Source organism: Heteronotia binoei, chromosome 9, assembly GCF_032191835.1.
Source record: "Heteronotia binoei isolate CCM8104 ecotype False Entrance Well chromosome 9, APGP_CSIRO_Hbin_v1, whole genome shotgun sequence".
Classification (NCBI taxonomy): Eukaryota; Metazoa; Chordata; class Lepidosauria; order Squamata; family Gekkonidae; genus Heteronotia; species Heteronotia binoei.
In genome coordinates, this window is record NC_083231.1 from 121,109,402 (window position 1) to 121,127,330 (window position 17,929).

Below are 17,929 nucleotides of genomic sequence, written 5' to 3' on the forward strand. Positions count from 1 at the left end.
ACACACACACACTGTGGGCTAATAGCCACTGATGGACCCCTGCTCCATATTTTTATCCAATCCCCTCTTGAAGATGGCTATGCTTGTAGCCGCTGCCACCTCCTGTGGCAGTGAATTCCACATGTTAATCCCCCTTTGGGTGAAGAAGGACTTCCTTTTATCAGTTTTAACCCGACTGCTCAGCAATTTCATTGAATGGCCACAAGTTCTTGTATTGTGAGAAAGGGAGAAAAGTACTTCTTTCTCTGCTTTCTCCATGCGATGCATAATCTTGTAAACCTCTATCATGTCACCCCGCAGTCGACGTTTCTCCAAGCTAAAGAGCCCCAAGTGTTTTAACCTTTCTTCATAGGGAAAGTGTTCCAAACCTTTAACCATTCTAGTTGTCCTTTTCTGCATTTTTTCCAATGCTATAATATCCTTTTTGAGGTGCGGTGACCAGAATTGCACACAGTACTCCAAATGAGACTGCACCATCGATTTATACAGGGGCATTATGATACCAGCTGATTTGTTTTCACTTCCCTTCCTAATCATTCCCAGCATGGCGTTGGCCTTTATTATTGCAATCGCACGCTGTCTTGACAAACCAGAGTGGTGGCAGCCAGTAGAAGGCCCTCCACGGTCCAGTGCTAGTGACACCCGGTGCAACTATAACTAGTGAGTATCCATCTGCTCCCTAGCGGGGGTTTAAAGATCTAAAAAGTAAATCAAGAAAGATCACTCACCAGCGTGTCTGTCCAAAACGGAGACCTCGTCCAGAGCGGAGGGGGCGGGGCGCGGGATTTCGTGACTCTGCCAGCGAGACGACCTGCCGGCGCTGAGTTTTCCATCATCATCGCTAACGAATATCTCTGCAGAATAGGTAGTCTTTTCAGGGCTTTCAGTGGTTATCTGAGTGATGGCATCGGACGTGAGACTTTCCGTCTGGGAAGAAACCGTAACCTTGCCGTACCTTTCTCCGTCCTGCCCGCCTGAGCCCGGAACACCAGTGCTTTCCTGACCTGGGACTGAACAACTCGGTCTGTTTCCCAACAGTTCCTGACTCTGGCATGGAGCTACATTCGCTACTTCTGAACTACGGAGGTGGCTGAAGCACGGGCCCGGAGAGGACGCCCCTCTCGGGAAGTACGCAGAGTCTTGGGACGGCGGGTAAAGTTCGGAGGCCTTTAACTTAAAGGTAGGTTCTAACAAGAGGCTTGGCGTACCTGAAGTTACTGGGTGAGACCCGGACTTAGACACATCACCCCGTCTCATTTCCGCTTCTGTGGCTGCTGGGCTTGGAAAATCTGGGCCGATGTGTTTTGGCGAGAGAGTGATGTGGACTCCAGACAGGGCTTTCCGGGTTGGTGACGACGGAGATGGCATGACAACCGAAACGCGAACCGGGGAGGAAGAGGGCGACAGAACGCTCTCCCTGGCGTCAGGCTCTCCCAAACTACTCAAATCATGTCCAGAGCTTCCAAAGGACCCTGAAAATCCACCCTGGGTGTAATCTTTTTCCGTTGCTCGTTGCGGCAGGTGCATGGAAGGGGGCCAATCGGCCATCTTTCCTCCCGGGTCAACTTTCTCAAAATGGCCACCAACCAAAGGCCTGTCGTTTCCTCTCAGCCCAGTAAAAATGTGAGAAGTTACCACTGCTTTTTCGTGGTTCTCTGTAACAAAACGGGCCTTCTGTTCAACAGGGTTGGTTTGGGCATTTTCCTCCAACGCAGTGCCTTTTCTTTTAGAAGACTCGTCCCCGCTGACAACAAGGGACACAGGTTGACTGCCTCCCCCTGGAGAAAACCCAACATCCTCTCGCAGGTAAGCGGCTGCCGAGCTTGCAGGAGCGGAGGGGTTAAGAGCATCCGGCAGCTGTCCGCGAGGCCCCAGCTGTTCCCTGCCAAATGATTTGGCTTCCAAACGTACCAGATCGTGAGGGACGGATCCAGCGAGGCCCGCGGAGGGCACAGGGGAAGCAGGTGGCGGCGGGGGAGACCGCTTCCGCGATGCAAAAGTGATGGAGGTGATTTGCTTGGCCGCTTCTGAGGGGGAGCTGCCTGCGGCTGATCCGGCCTCGGCTGAGATGCTCCCTTTCTCTCCTGCTGACAGACACGCACCTCTGTCCGGAGCCCAGTGGCCATGGAAACCGGGGCTGGAATCCACGGGCTCATCTGTGTGTGCCTGAGGCTGGGCGCAGGTGGAACTCTGGACGCTGTTCGAAGGCTTGAGTTCAGAGTCCCTCGGAAGGGTGTAATCAGTTCCACACGCAGGTCGGGCCTGAACTGGAAACGTAGCAAAGTGCGTGTTGGGCATCGGGATCCCCCTGATTGGTTCAGAGTCTCCTGGAACCATTGAGCGCCCCCCCACCTCTGGCTTCCCAAAGGGACCGGAGATTCCTCCATAGCTGCTCCCCCACAGTCGCTCCTGTCAAGAAGGCAAGAGAAGTTTCGTTAGCGCTTGCTTCTAAGAGTACAAATCGTATACAGCAAAATGGGAAGGCTACAGAAGTAATGCTTCTTCACCTACTGGGAGGGTGGGGGGAGTGTTGAAACAAAGGAATTCTAGAATGGTAGAAGAAGGCCAGAGCAACTGTGAAACTTTCCACAACCGAAAATCTAAACCAGGGGTGGCTAAATGGTGGCTTGGAAGCCACATGTGGCTCTTTCACAGATATTGTGAGGCTCTCGAAGCCCCACCACCTCCCCATTGCTTGGTATACAAAGTTACCACGAAGGGTGGTTGAAGCTCATGTGCTTCCAAGGCCATGCCAGCAGGTGCAAGTGGAGGAGGGGGGACTCAAACCCGGTTCTCCCAGATAAGAGAGCCATGGCTGACCTAAGGCCATTCCAGCAGCTGCAAGTGGAGGAGTGGGGAATCCAACCCGGTTCTCCCAGATAAGAGAGCTCTGGCTGACCCAAGGCCATTCCAGCAGGTGCAAGTGGAGGAGTGGGGAATCCAACCCGGTTCTCCCAGATAAAAGAGCTCTGGCTGACCCAAGGCCATTCCAGCAGGTGCAAGTGGAGGAGTGCGGAATCCAACCCGGTTCTCCCAGATAAGAGAGCTATGGCTGACCCAAGGCCATCCCAGCAGGTGCAAGTGGAGGAGTCGGGAATCCAACCCGGTTCTCCCAGATAAGAGAGCTCTGGCTGACCCAAGGCCATTCCAGCAGGTGCAAGTGGAGGAGTGGGGAATCCAACCCGGTTCTCCCAGATAAGAGAGCTCTGGCTGACCCAAGGCCATTCCAGCAGGTGCAAGTGGAGGAGTGGGGAATCCAACCCGGTTCTCCCAGATAAGAGAGCTATGGCTGACCCAAGGCCATCCCAGCAGGTGCAAGTGGAGGAGTCGGGAATCCAACCCGGTTCTCTCAGAGAAGAGAGCTCTGGCTGACCCAAGGCCATTCCAGCAGCTGCAAGTGGAGGAGTGGGGAATCAAACCCGGTTCTCTCAGACAGGAGTCCGCACACTTCACCATGACACCAAACTGGCTCTCAGGAGGTACCGCCAGGACTCTGGAGGTGGTTCAAATTGGCAGGCATCTTTTAAGGGGAGGAGGGAGAGAGATTTGGTGTTTGTTATTTCAGCTTTTGTTTTTGAACTGAACATGTCTTCCAACTATTATTGTAAGCTGCCCGGAACTGCAAGGAAAAGCAGGATATAACATTTTTATGAATAAATAAAACCAGTATGGATGACCAGGAAAATAGGGTCCTAAGATCAAATACAGTCAGAGAGCCTAAATTAGCATTCTTACATGCAGGGGGAGGGGGGGTTGTAGCAGGGACTCCTTTGCATATTATGCCACGTCCCCCTGATGTAGCCAGTCTTCCTGGAGCTTATAGCAGGCCCTGTACTAAGAGCCCTGTAAGATCTTGGAGGACTGGCTACATCAGGGGTGGGTGGCCTAATATACAAAGGAGTTCCTGCTACAAAAAAACCCCCTGCTTGTAAGACTAAATGCACTCACTCTTTCTCCCCAGTGTCTCCCCAGCGCACTCTTGAAGAAGAAGAATTGCAGATTTATACCCCGCCCTTTTCTCTGAATCAGAGGCTCAGAGTGGTTTACAATCTCCTTTATCTTCTCCCCCCACAACAGACACCCTGTGAGTGTCAGAACTTGTAACTTTCCTATATGCTGTTAGCCTGACTGACTCCATGTTGTAACCAGATACTAACCCAATGTGCCCAGCACTAGGCCACTAACCAACAATCCTGTGCATTTCAAAACAAACTGTGATCACTAGAGCTTAGCAGATAGCCTCTGGTCAACATCCGCAGGTGCCCCTTTGAAGCCAGGCCGGCCAGGCCTTCTCAGCAGGACTCCATCCTCCCGCGCTGATAACAGGTCCTGAGAAACAGACAACTGTCTCTGGCCGTGTGAAAGATCGTTTTATTGTTGTTGCCATAACCGCATAAAATGTAACTAATGCTAGCTCTCAGTATCAGTGTTATCCTGTACCTTCAGCCTTGTAGTTCTCAATAAACGCCTATACTTTTGTAACAGAGTCTTGGGCCTCGATTGAAGTTCTTCCAGTTCTGACAGTGAGGTGGGTGGGGCTGGAGAGGGCTCTCACAGCAGCTGCCCTTTCAAGGACAAAAGGAGTTCCTGCTACAAATCCCCCCCCCTGCTTGTATGACTAAATACACTCACTCCTTCTCCCCAGCGTCTCCCCAGCGCACTCTTGAAGAAGAATTGCAGATTTATACCCCGCCCTTTTCTCTGAATCAGAGGCTCAGAGTGGTTTATAATCTCCTTTATCTTCTTCCCCCACAACAGACACCCTGTGAGGTGGGTGGGGCTGAGAGGGCTCTCACAGCAGCTGCCCTTTCAAGGACAACCTCTGCCAGAGCTATGGCTGACCCAAGGCCATTCCAGCAGGTGCAAGCGGAGGAGTGGGGAATCAAACCCGGTTCTCCCAGATAAGAGAGCTCTGGCTGACCCAAGGCCATTCCAGCAGCTGCAAGTAGAGGAGTGGGGAATCCAACCCAGTTCTCCCAGATAAGAGAGCTCTGGCTGACCCAAGGCCATTCCAGCAGCTGCAAGTAGAGGAGTGGGGAATCCAACCCGGTTCTCCCAGATAAGAGAGCTCTGGCTGACCCAAGGCCATTCCAGCAGGCTCAAATGGAGGAGTGAGGAATCAAACCCGGTTCTCTCAGATAAATAGGATTTATATCCCGCCCTCCACTCCGAAGAGTCTCAGAGCGGCTCACAATCTCCTTTACCTTCCTCCCCCACAACAGACACCTTGTGAGGTGGGTGGGGCTGGAGAGGGCTCTCACAGCAGCTGCTCTTTCAAGGACAACCTCTGCCAGGGCTATGGCTGACCCAAGGCCATTCCAGCAGGTGCAAGCGGAGGAGTGGGGAATCAAACCCGGTTCTCCCAGATAAGAGAGCTATGGCTGACCCAAGGCCATTCCTGCAGGTGCAAGTGGAGGAGTGGGGAATCAAACCCGGTTCTCCCAGATAAGAGTCCGCACACTTAACCACTACACCAAACTGGCTCTCTCCTGTAAATTTACTCAGACTCGAGAACAGAAAACATTTTCCCAATTTCTCAGCAGATGCGCCAGTGGGTGACTCCAGGTAAACCCTCTTCTGACCCAAGCAGAGAGATGTTTCGAAGAGCTCTGGTTACCCATCTTAATTTGCTGTCTGAAATGCCAACCTAAATTACGCATGGGCAAATGTGCCACCGTCAGAGTCCTGAATGACTGGGCATCCATACTAATGCCAAACGGAATGCGCAGAACGTTAAATTCACGGTTAAATTGAAGCCACTGTTCTCCTGGGCACCCGGGGACCGTCAACGGGGAAAAAGACTTCTCACTTTTATGCAGTTAATCTCTAAGCACTGTGCATACACCAGCGACAAAATCTATCAGCATTGCTTTGAAGGTTAAAAAAAAAATGCATGGTACATATGAAGAATTATTCTCTTGTTTACCAGAGCAATACAAGCAACTTATTCTGATTGAGTTTTTTAAAAAAGATCTGCTTCATAAGCCTGAAATAAAACACACCTTGGCTGAGCCGAGACCACACCGCAAACAAAGAAGCAAGAGAACACTCCCTCTGATGCATGCAGAATATTTTAACACCAACGCCAGATCTTGTCTCAGTGGAAAGGGTTGGAGGGTTGGCTAGCGATTACACGACACAGAGAAGAGAGAAGATGATGATGTTGGATTTATATCCCGCCCTCCACTCCTGATCCTGCCAGCTCCACTTACCTTCCTGCCCCACAACGGACACCCTGTGAGGTGGGAAGGACTGAGAGAGCTCTCTCAGAAGCTGTCGTTTCAAGGACAACTCTGCGAGAGCTATGGCTAACCCAAGGCCATTCCAGCAGGTGCAAGTGGAGGAGTGGGGAATCAAACCTGGTTCTCCCAGATAAGAGTCCGTGCACTTAACCACTGCACCAAACTGGCTCTCTTACAATTAACCTCCCTTCCTCCCCCACAACAGACACCCTCTGAGGTGGGTGGGGCTGGAGAGGGCTCTCACAGCAGCTGCCCTTTCAAGGACAACCTCTGCCAGAGCTATGGCTGACCCAAGGCCATTCCAGCAGCTGCAAGTGGAGGAGTGGGGAATCAAACCCGGTTCTTCCAGATAAGATAGCTGTGGCTGACCCAAGGCCATGCTAGCAGGTGCAAGTGGAGGAGTGGGGAAACAAACCCGGTTCTCCCAGGTAAGAGTCCGCGTAGTTAACCACTACACCAAACTGGCTCTCCAGAGAGAAAATCCACACTGCTTTCAGATGCATCACACAAAACATGCAGGAAACCCACACTCCGATTGCCTCACCCTTTCGCCTTCAGCCAAACGTTAGCGCTAGAAGCAGGGTCATTGTTATCTCATTGCTGGAAGTGAACGGGATAAAGGGGTTAATGGCAAAAAAAAGAGAGAGAGACATGATTGTTTTACATGTAAGAGTTCTGGAAGGGCACCAATGCAGGGAAATCACCACGTTAAGGACAGTTTAAGCATACACCCAGAGGGAAGCTGTTACAACAAGGCTCTATGCGCAGGGGTGGCCAAACTGTGGCTCTTTCACACATATTGTGTGGCTTTCAGAAACCCCCCCCCCACACCTCACTGGTCAGCTTGGAGAAGGCATTTCTCTCTTTAAATCTCTTCTCCAAGCTAAGCCAGCTGGTGGCTTGGAGAATGCATTTTAAAGGTAAAGTTGCTTTCTTTACACCTCTCACTCCCTCCCTATCTATCTACCTTCCTTCCTTCCGCTCTCAAATATCTGACATTCATTCTATGTGGCTCTTATGTTAAGTAAGTAAGTAAGTAAGTAAATTTTTATTTATACCCCGCCCTCCCCGCCGAGGCAGGCTCAGGGCGGCTTACAGAGCATGATACGAAATCATGATATCACAATGACAGATAAAATCAATAACAATATAAGTACAAATATAAATTAATTTAAAAAGTTAAAACAATACAGTGGTGCTACAGTCTCTATTTATCGGCAGCGTCATATTTATTCTGGTTACACCCTAAAGGCTTCTTGGAAGAGGGCTGTTTTGCAGGCCCTGCGGAACTGGTTGAGGTCCCGCAGGGCCCGCACCTCCTCCGGCAGCTGATTCCACCATTGGGGGGCTTTTATGGAGAAGGCCAGCTCCCTGGTCGTTTTAAGTTTGGCCTCCTTAGGCCCAGGGATTTCCAAGAGATTTTTGAACTGGAGCACAGTACTCTCTGGGGAACATATGGAGAGAGGCGGTCCCTGAGGTAGGCAGGTCCTCGGCCATATAGGGCTTTATGTTAACCGAGTTTGGCCACCCCTCCTCGATGCAGGTTTACACCAGAGACACAGGTAGAAAGGCAAACAGCTGGGCTGTTGATGTGCTTGTCGCTCTGAGAAAGAGGTCTGATCCTGCCAGCTCCCACAAGCCAGCCAGCAGAAGCACGCCAGGAATATTTCTGACTTACTTCACTTATAACCTCCCCTTTCTCCCCAGTGGAGACAGGAAGCCGATTATCTCATTCTCCTCTTTTGCATTTTATCATCACAACTCTGAAAGGTAGGCAAGGTCGAGTGGGTGGGACCAGGTCTGAGGCCACCCAGCCAGCTTCCCAGGGAGAGTGGGGATCCTGACCTCGTTCTTCCAGACCCCAGTCTGACACTCATCCTTACGCTGCACCAGCTCCCAGGCAAAGGTTGGGGGATCCAACTGGATTGGTCCAGATGCTTCATTGGCAGTCACCTGACAGTAAGATCAGGAGGCCAACACCCCGACTTCCAGCTATCCCACCCTTAAATTCCGTTCACTTAAAGGGACTCTCCAGTTTCCTACCAGATAACTTTCTCTGACAAGGACGAAAGGCGGGAGGGAGAGATTCTCTTTTCAGTAAGAACATAAGAGAAGCCATGTTGGATCAGGCCAATGGCCCACCAAGTCCAACACTCTGTGTCACAAAAGAACTGAAGAGAAGCCATGTTGGATCAGGCCAATGGCCCATGCAGTTCAACACTCTGTGTCACACAGTGGCCAAAAACCCCAAGTGCCATCCAGAGGTCCACCAGTGGGGCTAGAAGCCCTCCCACTGTGCACCCCTCAAGCACCAAATATACAGAGCATCTCTGCCCCAGACGGAGAGTTCCAACAATACGCTGTGGCTAATAGCCACTGATGGACCTCTGCTCCAGATGTTTATCCAATCCCCTCTTGAAGCTGTCTATGATTACAGCTGCTGCCACCTCCTGTAGCAGTGAATTCCACGTGTCAATCACCCTTTGGTGAAGAAGGACTTCCTTTTATCAGTTCAGCCTCAATCTGTATAAAACACAATTGTCCAAAGTGCTGTATGCATCGAAACCTGGAAAAATCTGAACAATTTACAATGTGTGGCTGAGAAATCTCCTGTGTTACCCAGTGACTAACTAAAAGTCCAAGATTTTTTTTTCAAAAAAACCCTTATCATTTTTTTCTTTTCCATCGCAACGGATCATACAACTTCAGCAAGACATCCCAGTGGGTTCACCCTTAAAACCGGTTAAAAATCAATGGAACAGTGCCTCCATTTAAAAAGGAGATTTTATCCAGCCTGAGTCCGTAATTCAACAACAACGAAACAAAGAGTTTCTAACTGCTTCCGCCAGGTACCTTTGTCCTTCTCTTTTTTTACGAGATTTGACAAGATTTAAAAATCCCTCCACTTAAACCTTCAGGAAAGCAAAAACGATGAAAAACAAAAGGGGAGCTATTCGACATCGCCGTGCCTAAGCGCGGCCCGAGGCCGAGAAGAGACTTTCACACGTTTTATTAATTGAGCAACCATTTCTGGCATCGACCGAAGATGCCAACGGGTACGCTTAGTGTTGTATCGGGCACTGTGAGGTGACTCATCGTGGCACACTGCTTCTTGCCACCTCAGGCAAAGTCCCCAAAAATGGAAGCTGGGCCAGGGTGGAAAGAGGGAATGATAAGTGGTGACTCACCTGATTATATGATCTGCATAAATGGGTGAACTCATAAAAAAAAAGAGAGAGAGAGTACAGGGATCGACTATCCCTTGCTTTGGGTTTCGGAACGTTTGTGAAGATGTGGATTCATTTCCTTTGGCTCTGCAGGGGCGTCAAACTCGTTTATTACAAGGGCCGGATCTGACATAAATAAGACCTTGTCATGTCAAGTTAGCCTTGATTGGCATAAAATATATAGATGTATATATCAGTGCAAATTGGTTTAAAAAAGAAAAAAGATAAAACGGAACGATTGCATACATATACATCAGGAAAAGCATAAACGAATTATTTCTATGAGACCCTCTGACGTGCCTTTAAAACAGAATAAAGAAACTGAGGCACTTTCTCAGTGACACTAGATGAAGTCTCCTTCGAAAGATTATAGACCTTACGTGCATCGGAACAATCAACCATGCTGACTAAAAGAAGATGTCAATACTTGTGACGAAGATCTGTATACAAATTACAATAAAGAAGAATATGAGTAACTGACGCCACGCATTTTTGCTTACAGAACTTGTCAGGCCGGGCTTGTATTGGGCTTATTTAAGATTAGGTAGCAGAGATATAAACATTTTAAAGGACAAAGAAAAACATGATTAAAGATTTTTTTTTTAAAAAAAACTTAAAATATGCTTAAAACGTTAGCATTCGTTGGTCTTAAAGGTGCTTTCTTTGTATCTCTCCCATGGGATCCAGGGAACTGGACCAAGGAAGCTCTGGCTCTTTCCTTCCTTCTCCAGGGACCAGGAGGGGGAGGAGCCTCAGCCAATAGAAGGGAGAGAGGCTCGGCTCAGTAGCTCCTGTGCAATTGAGCAAGCCTGGCAAAGCAAGCTGAGATGCAGACGGAAGCAAAAGAGAGGGAGAAGAAAGCAGACAAGAGTCAGTTGCTCGGGGGCCTGATAGGAGCCCTCTGGGGGCCTAACTCGGCCCCCGGGCCACATGTTTGACACCCCTGCTCCATAGGCCATCCCCAAATTAGGAGCCAGGCTACCATATTTTAGCCTTTGGGGTTATGTTATGGCCATACTTTCAAATTACTGCTATGCAATACTTGGCTCCACCCGGCAGGCTTCCACAGCAAAGGGGGGATTCGAACCTGGGTCTCCCTGATCCTAGTCTGACTGCGTTGGCTCTAATCTGTGAGAACCGGGTTTCATTCCCCACTCCTCCACATGCAGCTGCTGGGTGACCTTGGACAAGCCACAGTTCTCTCAGAGCTGTTCCCACTGACTCACAGGGTGCCTGTTGTGGGGAGCGGAAGGGAACGAGATTGCAAGCCGCTCTGAGACTCCGAGCGAAGGGTGGGGTATGAATTCAACTCTTCTTCTTCAGCTGCTACACCACGCTGGCTCTTGGTCTTTACGGCCTCATGCCTGATTTCACCCTATGCTGGTCTCAGCGTTGCTCCCAAATACAAAGGAGGGTTTTTCACTTTAGCAGAACTGAACAGTTCAGTAGAACAAAGCAGTAGACAAGTGCACCTTTAAGACCAACAAAGTTCTATTCAGAATGTAAGCTTTCGTATGCTTTTAAGCAGACTTCATCAGACAAAACGGGAATGGGAGCAGCAATTCTTAATATAAGTGGGCAGTGGAGAATCATGGGAATGATTTTAGCAGATTAAAAGGATCACAAATAGGGGTCTGTGTTTGTTAGTGTTAGAACAAAGCAGGGCTGAAACAACACCGGAGGGTGATAAAAAGCAGACTGCTGTTGCAGGTGCGAAGTGCCATAAATCTAGGGAACATTCCAGGTAACATCCAGAGGAGGTGCGAGCCCTGTGGGACCTGAATCAGTTTCGCAGGGCTTGCAAAACCGCCCTCTTTCAGCTCGCTTTTAATAATAATAACAATAAACTTTTATCTGTATCCCGCCCTCCCCGCCGAAGCAGGCTCAGGGCGGCTAACAAGACATGGTATACCATGATTTACATAAAACAATTTTAAAATACAGTTAATACATACATTTAAAAAAAGTTAATACTACAATAAATTAGGTGCTATGTTCAGTAGATGTATTTCGATGGCTGGATATCACTTTCAGGGCTCCTTATATGCTTGCAGAAAGAGGGTGGTTTTGCAAGCCCTGCGGAACTGATTAAAGTCCCGCAGGGCTCGCACTTCCTCCGGTAATTGATTCCACCAGTGGGGGGCCATTACAGAGAAGGCCTGCTCTCTTGTTACTCTCAATTTGGCCTCCTTTGGTCCAGGGATCCTTAAAAGGCTTTGGGAGCTGGCTTTTAAGATGGAACCCAGCTAAATTGACTTCTAGCCATCCTATACATGTTTCTGAATTGCAGCACCTTAATTAATAACTCACAATGGCTAACTGTTTTATCTAATTTTTAACTTAATTTATAAATGTGATTCAACTGTATTTTAATCTGTTTTATTGTACTGATTGTATTTTATTGAAATTATGGTTATACCATGTCCTGTGAGCCGCCCTGAGCCTGCCTTTGGCAGGGGAGGGCGGGATATAAAAATAAATTTATTATTATTATTATTACTATTCTGGCTTTGTTAGTTTAAACAGAGGGCGTCGTTTCTCAAGAGGTTATAGTTTGCCATTCAAAAAAAAAGGAAGACATTAAAATACGGTGGAGGATGGGTTGGTATATGCAATAAGAACAGTTCAGCAGCTCACAAAGAAGAATTTTTGCTCACAAGACTCTGCGGCTTAGAGGGAACATTGCCCCTAACTGCAATGGACGCAAGCCATTCTAGGCACAGAGAGGTCGGCAGGCTTCACGGAATTTGAAAAGACCGAGCTGCGGACTCAAACAAAGGAGATGTCGCAGTAAACAGCTCCACTGGATGGCACTGCACGGACACAGTGGGAACGGAGCAGCAGCACACACTTCGCCAGCATCTCTGCCACAACCAGGATTTCGCTGGGCTGGTCCCAACTCTTTCCCCCACCCGTGCTTTCTATGTTGCTTGGTCATCCATGTAAAGCCGGAACTGAAACAGGCAAGAAGTTCCGACAGCTGGCTGCATGAGCGACGCTGACATTTATTTATGCCTCCTATAAAAAGGTAAAGGTAGTCCCCCGGTGCAAGCACAGATCGTTTCCGACTCTGGGGTGACGTCGCATCACGACGTTTTCACTGCAGACTTTTTTACGGGGTGGTTTGCCGTAGCCTTCCCCAGTCTTCTACACTTCTCCCCCCCCCCCCCCAGCGACCTGGGTTCTCATTTTACTGACCACGGAAGGATGGAGGGCTGAGTCAGCCTCGAGCCGGCTACCTGAACCCTGCTGTTTGAAGGGCACTTGGTGTAAGTAGTAATAAGAACATAAGCGAAGCCATGTTGGATCAGGCCAATGGCCCATCCAGTCCAACACTCTGTGTCACACAGTGGCCAATATACGTGTGTGTGTGTGTATACACACACACACACACACATATATATATATATATACACTGTGGCTAATAGCCACTGATGGACCTCTGCTCCATATTTTTATCCAGTCCCCTCTGAAAGCTGTCCATGCTTGTAGCCGCCACCACCTCCTGTGACAGTGAAATCCACATGTTAATCACCCTTTGGGTAAAGTAGTACTTCCTTTTATCTGTTTTAACCCGACTGCTCAGCAATTTCATTGAATGCCCACGAGTTCTTATATTGTGACAAAGGGAGAAAAGGACTCCTTTCTCTACTTTCTCCATCCCACGCATAATCTTGTAAACCTCTATCATGTCACCCCGCAGTCGAACTGATCAAAGCTACCAAGCAATACACTGTCTTTCAGTTTGCAAAAATTATGTATTACAAGAATTGTGTATAAGGCATAATAAACAATACAATAATAATAAAAGCTGGCGGTGCTAGGACCTCTTAAAATAACAGAAACCCCAAAGGGGCCAGAAACCCCCATCCCCAAATGAATAGATATAAGTCCAAACTTGGAATTCCAACTGAAATTCACAAAGTGGGTGCTCCTAAGGAACGTCGCTTCAACGTAGCCGCTTTCTTAAAAAAAAGACATCTCTCTAGATTTTGCTGACGTTTCAATTCTTTCTTCAGTTTAACGGCTCAATTATTTACGAACTACAATGATAATAATTACCAACCAAGGTAGTTTAAAAGGTCCTAGCACCGCCGACCTTTATCATTATTGTATTGTTTATTATGTGTTATACACAATTCTTGTAATATATATCTTCGCAAACTGAAAGACGGTGTATTGCTTGGTGGCTCTGATCAGCCAGCTAATAATAATAATATAATAATAATAAATTTTATTTATACCCCGCCCTCCCCTGCCGAAGCAGGCTCAGGGCGGCTAACAATACGGTGACCAATGGTACACCAACAATAAAACAGTTACATTAAAAACATTAAATTAAACATTAAATTAACCTTAAAAACCAGAATTAAAACAATTAACTAAAACGTTTTTGACGCTATCCTTGACACTCTTCTAGTTGATGTTGATGGCGGATTTCAGTTATTCATAAGCTAATTTAAAAAGGGTGGTCTTGCAGGCCCTGCGGAACTGATCAAGGTTCCGCAGGGCCCGCACCTCCTCTGGGAGTTGGTTCCAGAGATGTGGGGCTGCGGCCGAAAAGGCCCGAGAGCGAGTATTCTGTAGTTTAATTTGTCTTGGCCCAGGGGTAGTCAGTCTGTTCTTTCCTACTGACCTCAGTGCTCTCTGGGGTTCATACGAGGAGAGACGGTCCTTCAGGTAGGCTGGTCCTCGGCCATATAGGGCTTTAAAGGTGATAACCAGCACTTTGTACTGGACCCGGTATACAATCGGTAACCAGTGCAGTTCGCGTAGCCCCGGCCGCACATGTTCCCATCTTGGGAGACCAAGTAACAGCCTGGCCGCCGCGTTCTGCACTAGCTGTAACTTCCGGGTCCGGCACAGAGGCAGCCCCATGTAGAGGGCGTTACAGTAGTCCAATCGTGAGGTGACCGTCGCATGGATCACCGTTGCTAGGTCCCGACGCTCCAGGAAAGGGGCCAACTGCTTTGCCCGCCTCAGATGGAAGAAAGCTGACTTGGCAGTGGCTGTTATCTGGGCCTCCATTGATAATGAAGGCTCCAGTAAAACACCCAGACTCTTCACCTGCTGCGCCGCCTTTAGCTGCACACCATCGAAGGTCGGGAGAGATATTTCCTCCCCTGGAGCGCCGCGACCCACACAGAGAACCTCTGTCTTTGCCGGATTCAGCTTCAGCCCACTCAGTCTAAGCCACGTTGCGATAGCCTGTAACGCCCGATCCAGGTCTTCCGGGGGGGAGGCGGGCCGGCCGTCCATTAGCAGATAGAGCTGGGTGTCATCTGCATATTGGTGGCAACCCAGCCCAAACCTCCTGGCAATCTGGGCAAGGGGGCGCATATAGATGTTAAATAACATCGGGGAGAGGACTGCTCCCTGAGGCACCCCACAATCTAGTGTGCGCCTCTGGGATCGTTCACCCCCGATCGCCACCCTTTGTCCCCGACCCCTGAGGAAAGAGGAGAGCCATTGTAAAGCAGACCCCTTAACCCCAATGTCGGCGAGGCGGTGAATCAGTAGCCGATGGTCGACCGTATCAAATGCAGCCGACAGATCTAATAACATCAGCACTGCTACACCGCCTCGATCCAGTTGCCGTTGGAGGTCATCTGCCAAGGCGACCAAGACCGTCTCCGTCCCGTGGCCCGGTCGGAAGCCAGACTGGCACGGGTCTAGGACAGAAGCGTCATCTAGAAATCTCTGTAGCTGCAACGCCACTGCCCTCTCGATGATTTTACCTAAAAATGGTAAATTAGACACCGGTCGGTAGTTCGCCAATTCGGCCGGGTCTGCTGTTGATTTTTTCAAGAGGGGACGGACCAAGGCCTCTTTCAGAGGCGTTGGAAAACGCCCCTCTAAGAGGGATCTATTTATGATGTCCCGTAGAGGACATCTAAGCTCCCTCTGGCAAGATTTAATCAGCCAGGAGGGGCAAGGGTCCAGATCGCATGTTGTTGGGCGAGCAGCGGAGAGAATTCCATCAACTTCTTCCAGGCTGAGTGGGTCGAAGTGGTCCAGCAGTGAATCCGAAGACAGGCGCGGAGCCTCAGTCTGACTTACTGTATCTAATGTGATAGGCAGGTCTTGGCGGAGTGATGAGCTACCTGAACCCAGCTACCATCGGGATCGAACTCAGGTCGTGAGCAGAGCTTAGGACTGCAGTACTGCAGCTTTACCACTCTGCGCCACAGGGCTGCTATACCGTACCTTTTCTCTCTTATACCCTACCTTTATCCCCCATTGGGACCCCAAGTGCCTTCTGTCGTCTTCCCCTCCTCCACTTTGTCCTTACAACAATTCTGTTAAGGTGGTTAGGCCAAGTGGGGGGGTGGGCTCCCTCTGGGTGTCCTGCCCCCCCCCCAGGGAAAGTGCATGCGCAATACATCGCCTCTCCTTTCCCGGTGTAGTGAACGCCGCGTGGTCACTGTCTGGCTATGCCTGGCAGATGGTCACTGCAATGGCCTCTCCTACATTACTGCATCTGTGGCAACACCTTCCCGCTGGTCCCCCCCGTTTCTCACAGAGTTTGCCACGTCATGGTGCGACCGAATGTCCGGCGGTATAACCGGATGGGCAGGCTGGGCTCACCAACCTTGCCAGCTAAGAGAAGCAAACTCTAACATCAAGCCCGGGCAGACAGAGCTCGTTAATGTAACACCTACCACCTGGAGGACTCGCTGCCGGCGTCCCGGCTTACTGGGCCATGGCAGATGACCCCAAGGTGAAAGGGTGGAGCCAGTACTGCGCACACTGCGCCTCACCTAAAAATTCTTCTGCGCAGGCCTGAAGGGTATCCACATCCACAACTCACAACATACCAAGTCCTGCAGCAATGGGCAAGGGGCGAAACGGCAGGTGGAAGGTGCCACTGGAAGCCGCGGTCCTGATCTTGCATGTAGGCGGTTCAGGGTATTGGTCGCCTGATGCTGACCCGGAGACGAAAGCATTTTTCGGTGGCACCCTGAACGATCAAGCAGCCTTATTTAGGGACAGCACTGCTTGCTCCGCATGGAGAGGGGCCTAGAAAAGGTGGCCTAAACAAAGCTAGTCTCCTCCCCCCGCCCAGTTGGCTAGCCGCGGTCAACGGGCATCCTTAATCGCACTGCTACAGCACCAACCCCAAATCAGACTTTTCCCTGCAGCCACTGTGGCCGGACCTGCCTGTCCCGCATTGGTCTTGTCAGCCACCAGCGAGCCTGCAGCAGACGTGGACTACTGCACCCTTCTTAAATCTTCGTTCGCGAAGGCAAGCCGAGAGAGGGTTAGGACAAGTGTGCGACTGACCTGAGGTCCCCCAGTATCTGAAGAAGCGAGCAGTGACTCACGGAACCTCTGGATGCCACTGGGGAAAGGCCAGGGCACAGCTTTGGGGCCAAGGTGGTGAAGGCCCTGCTGCCTATCACAGCAGCTGTCCTCACCTTGCACAGGAAAGCAAACCAACCAAAGGGAAATCATAGTCAAAGTCATATGGGGAGTCAGTCAGTCAGTTTATTTCTACGGCACCGAGCCAACAAGAAGCCTAATAATTAAACAACTTTAAACATCGAATGGCAAAATTATCCACGGTTAAAACAGAATAGTAAAATGAATAAAAGTATCAATAAAATCAAGAGATATATGCCTTTCTAACACAGAGACAAGCACTGCAAAACTTAGCTACCTGTTTTGTGATATTCTGATTGGCATCCGAGAGGAGACAGATTACCTGAGGAGACTGTGTTACCCCTGGCTTAGCCTTAACCCAAGAGAGAATATATTTAGCATGAGCTAAACTATACCAAGGACATCTTAGAAACACATGTTCGATTGTTTCTATTTCTTGCAACTCACACTGGCGAAGCCTCTTGAGCAAACAAGGAGTCATGCATATTGGCAATAACAATTCTTTAGCCAAATTCTCCACGCCATTTCCTCTCCAAAAACAGAGAGTTTGGTTTGGTTCAAATACCATTCTATGTACACGGCAAATCAACTGGTGCTAAAAAAAAAAACTGATTTGCCCAATGACTTCTGAGTCAGCATTTATGTTCCTCTCCAAGCAAAGACGGGACATTTTAAACACACTCTAAGCTGCTTCTGAATTTCCTCTGTTGGTTCCCCCCAGTTCCTTCTTACCTGAATTTCTGCTTTGTCACTCAGAAGCAGTTCTGACTTGATCTCCTCAATCTTCCGCCGGTCTTCTCTGGTTAGGTCAAACGAAGAGTCTGAGGACTCAGCAGCCAGCTTCAGTTTCACCTGCACTGTTTACAGGGATCACACAACAACTGAACAATCCGTATTTGTTACCACTGTACTTACACAGATGGGCAAATGAAACACATACATGAGAGACCATTAGGAGCAAAGTTCCCTCTAAACTGCAACGTTGTGTGCAAAGATTTTACTTTGTGAGCTGCTGGCGTTAAAGTGAGCGAGTGATTTGGCTACTGCATAAATTGGCTTCCTCTGGCGCCGATTCTG

General features: G+C 49.3%; 1 protein-coding gene across 1 annotated transcript in view; it reads right to left on the minus strand.

Annotated features, from left to right (window-relative positions):
• The window catches only part of ALMS1 (ALMS1 centrosome and basal body associated protein), a 131,626-nt gene that overhangs the window by 65,135 nt on the left and 48,562 nt on the right, over positions 1-17,929 (minus strand). The window contains exons 8-9 of the mRNA XM_060247423.1: positions 17,585-17,709; positions 729-2,409 (exon numbers count right to left, since the gene is read on the minus strand). Coding sequence (XP_060103406.1) covers positions 729-2,409; positions 17,585-17,709 — 1,806 coding nt within the window. The remainder of the gene's footprint in view (positions 1-728; positions 2,410-17,584; positions 17,710-17,929) is intronic.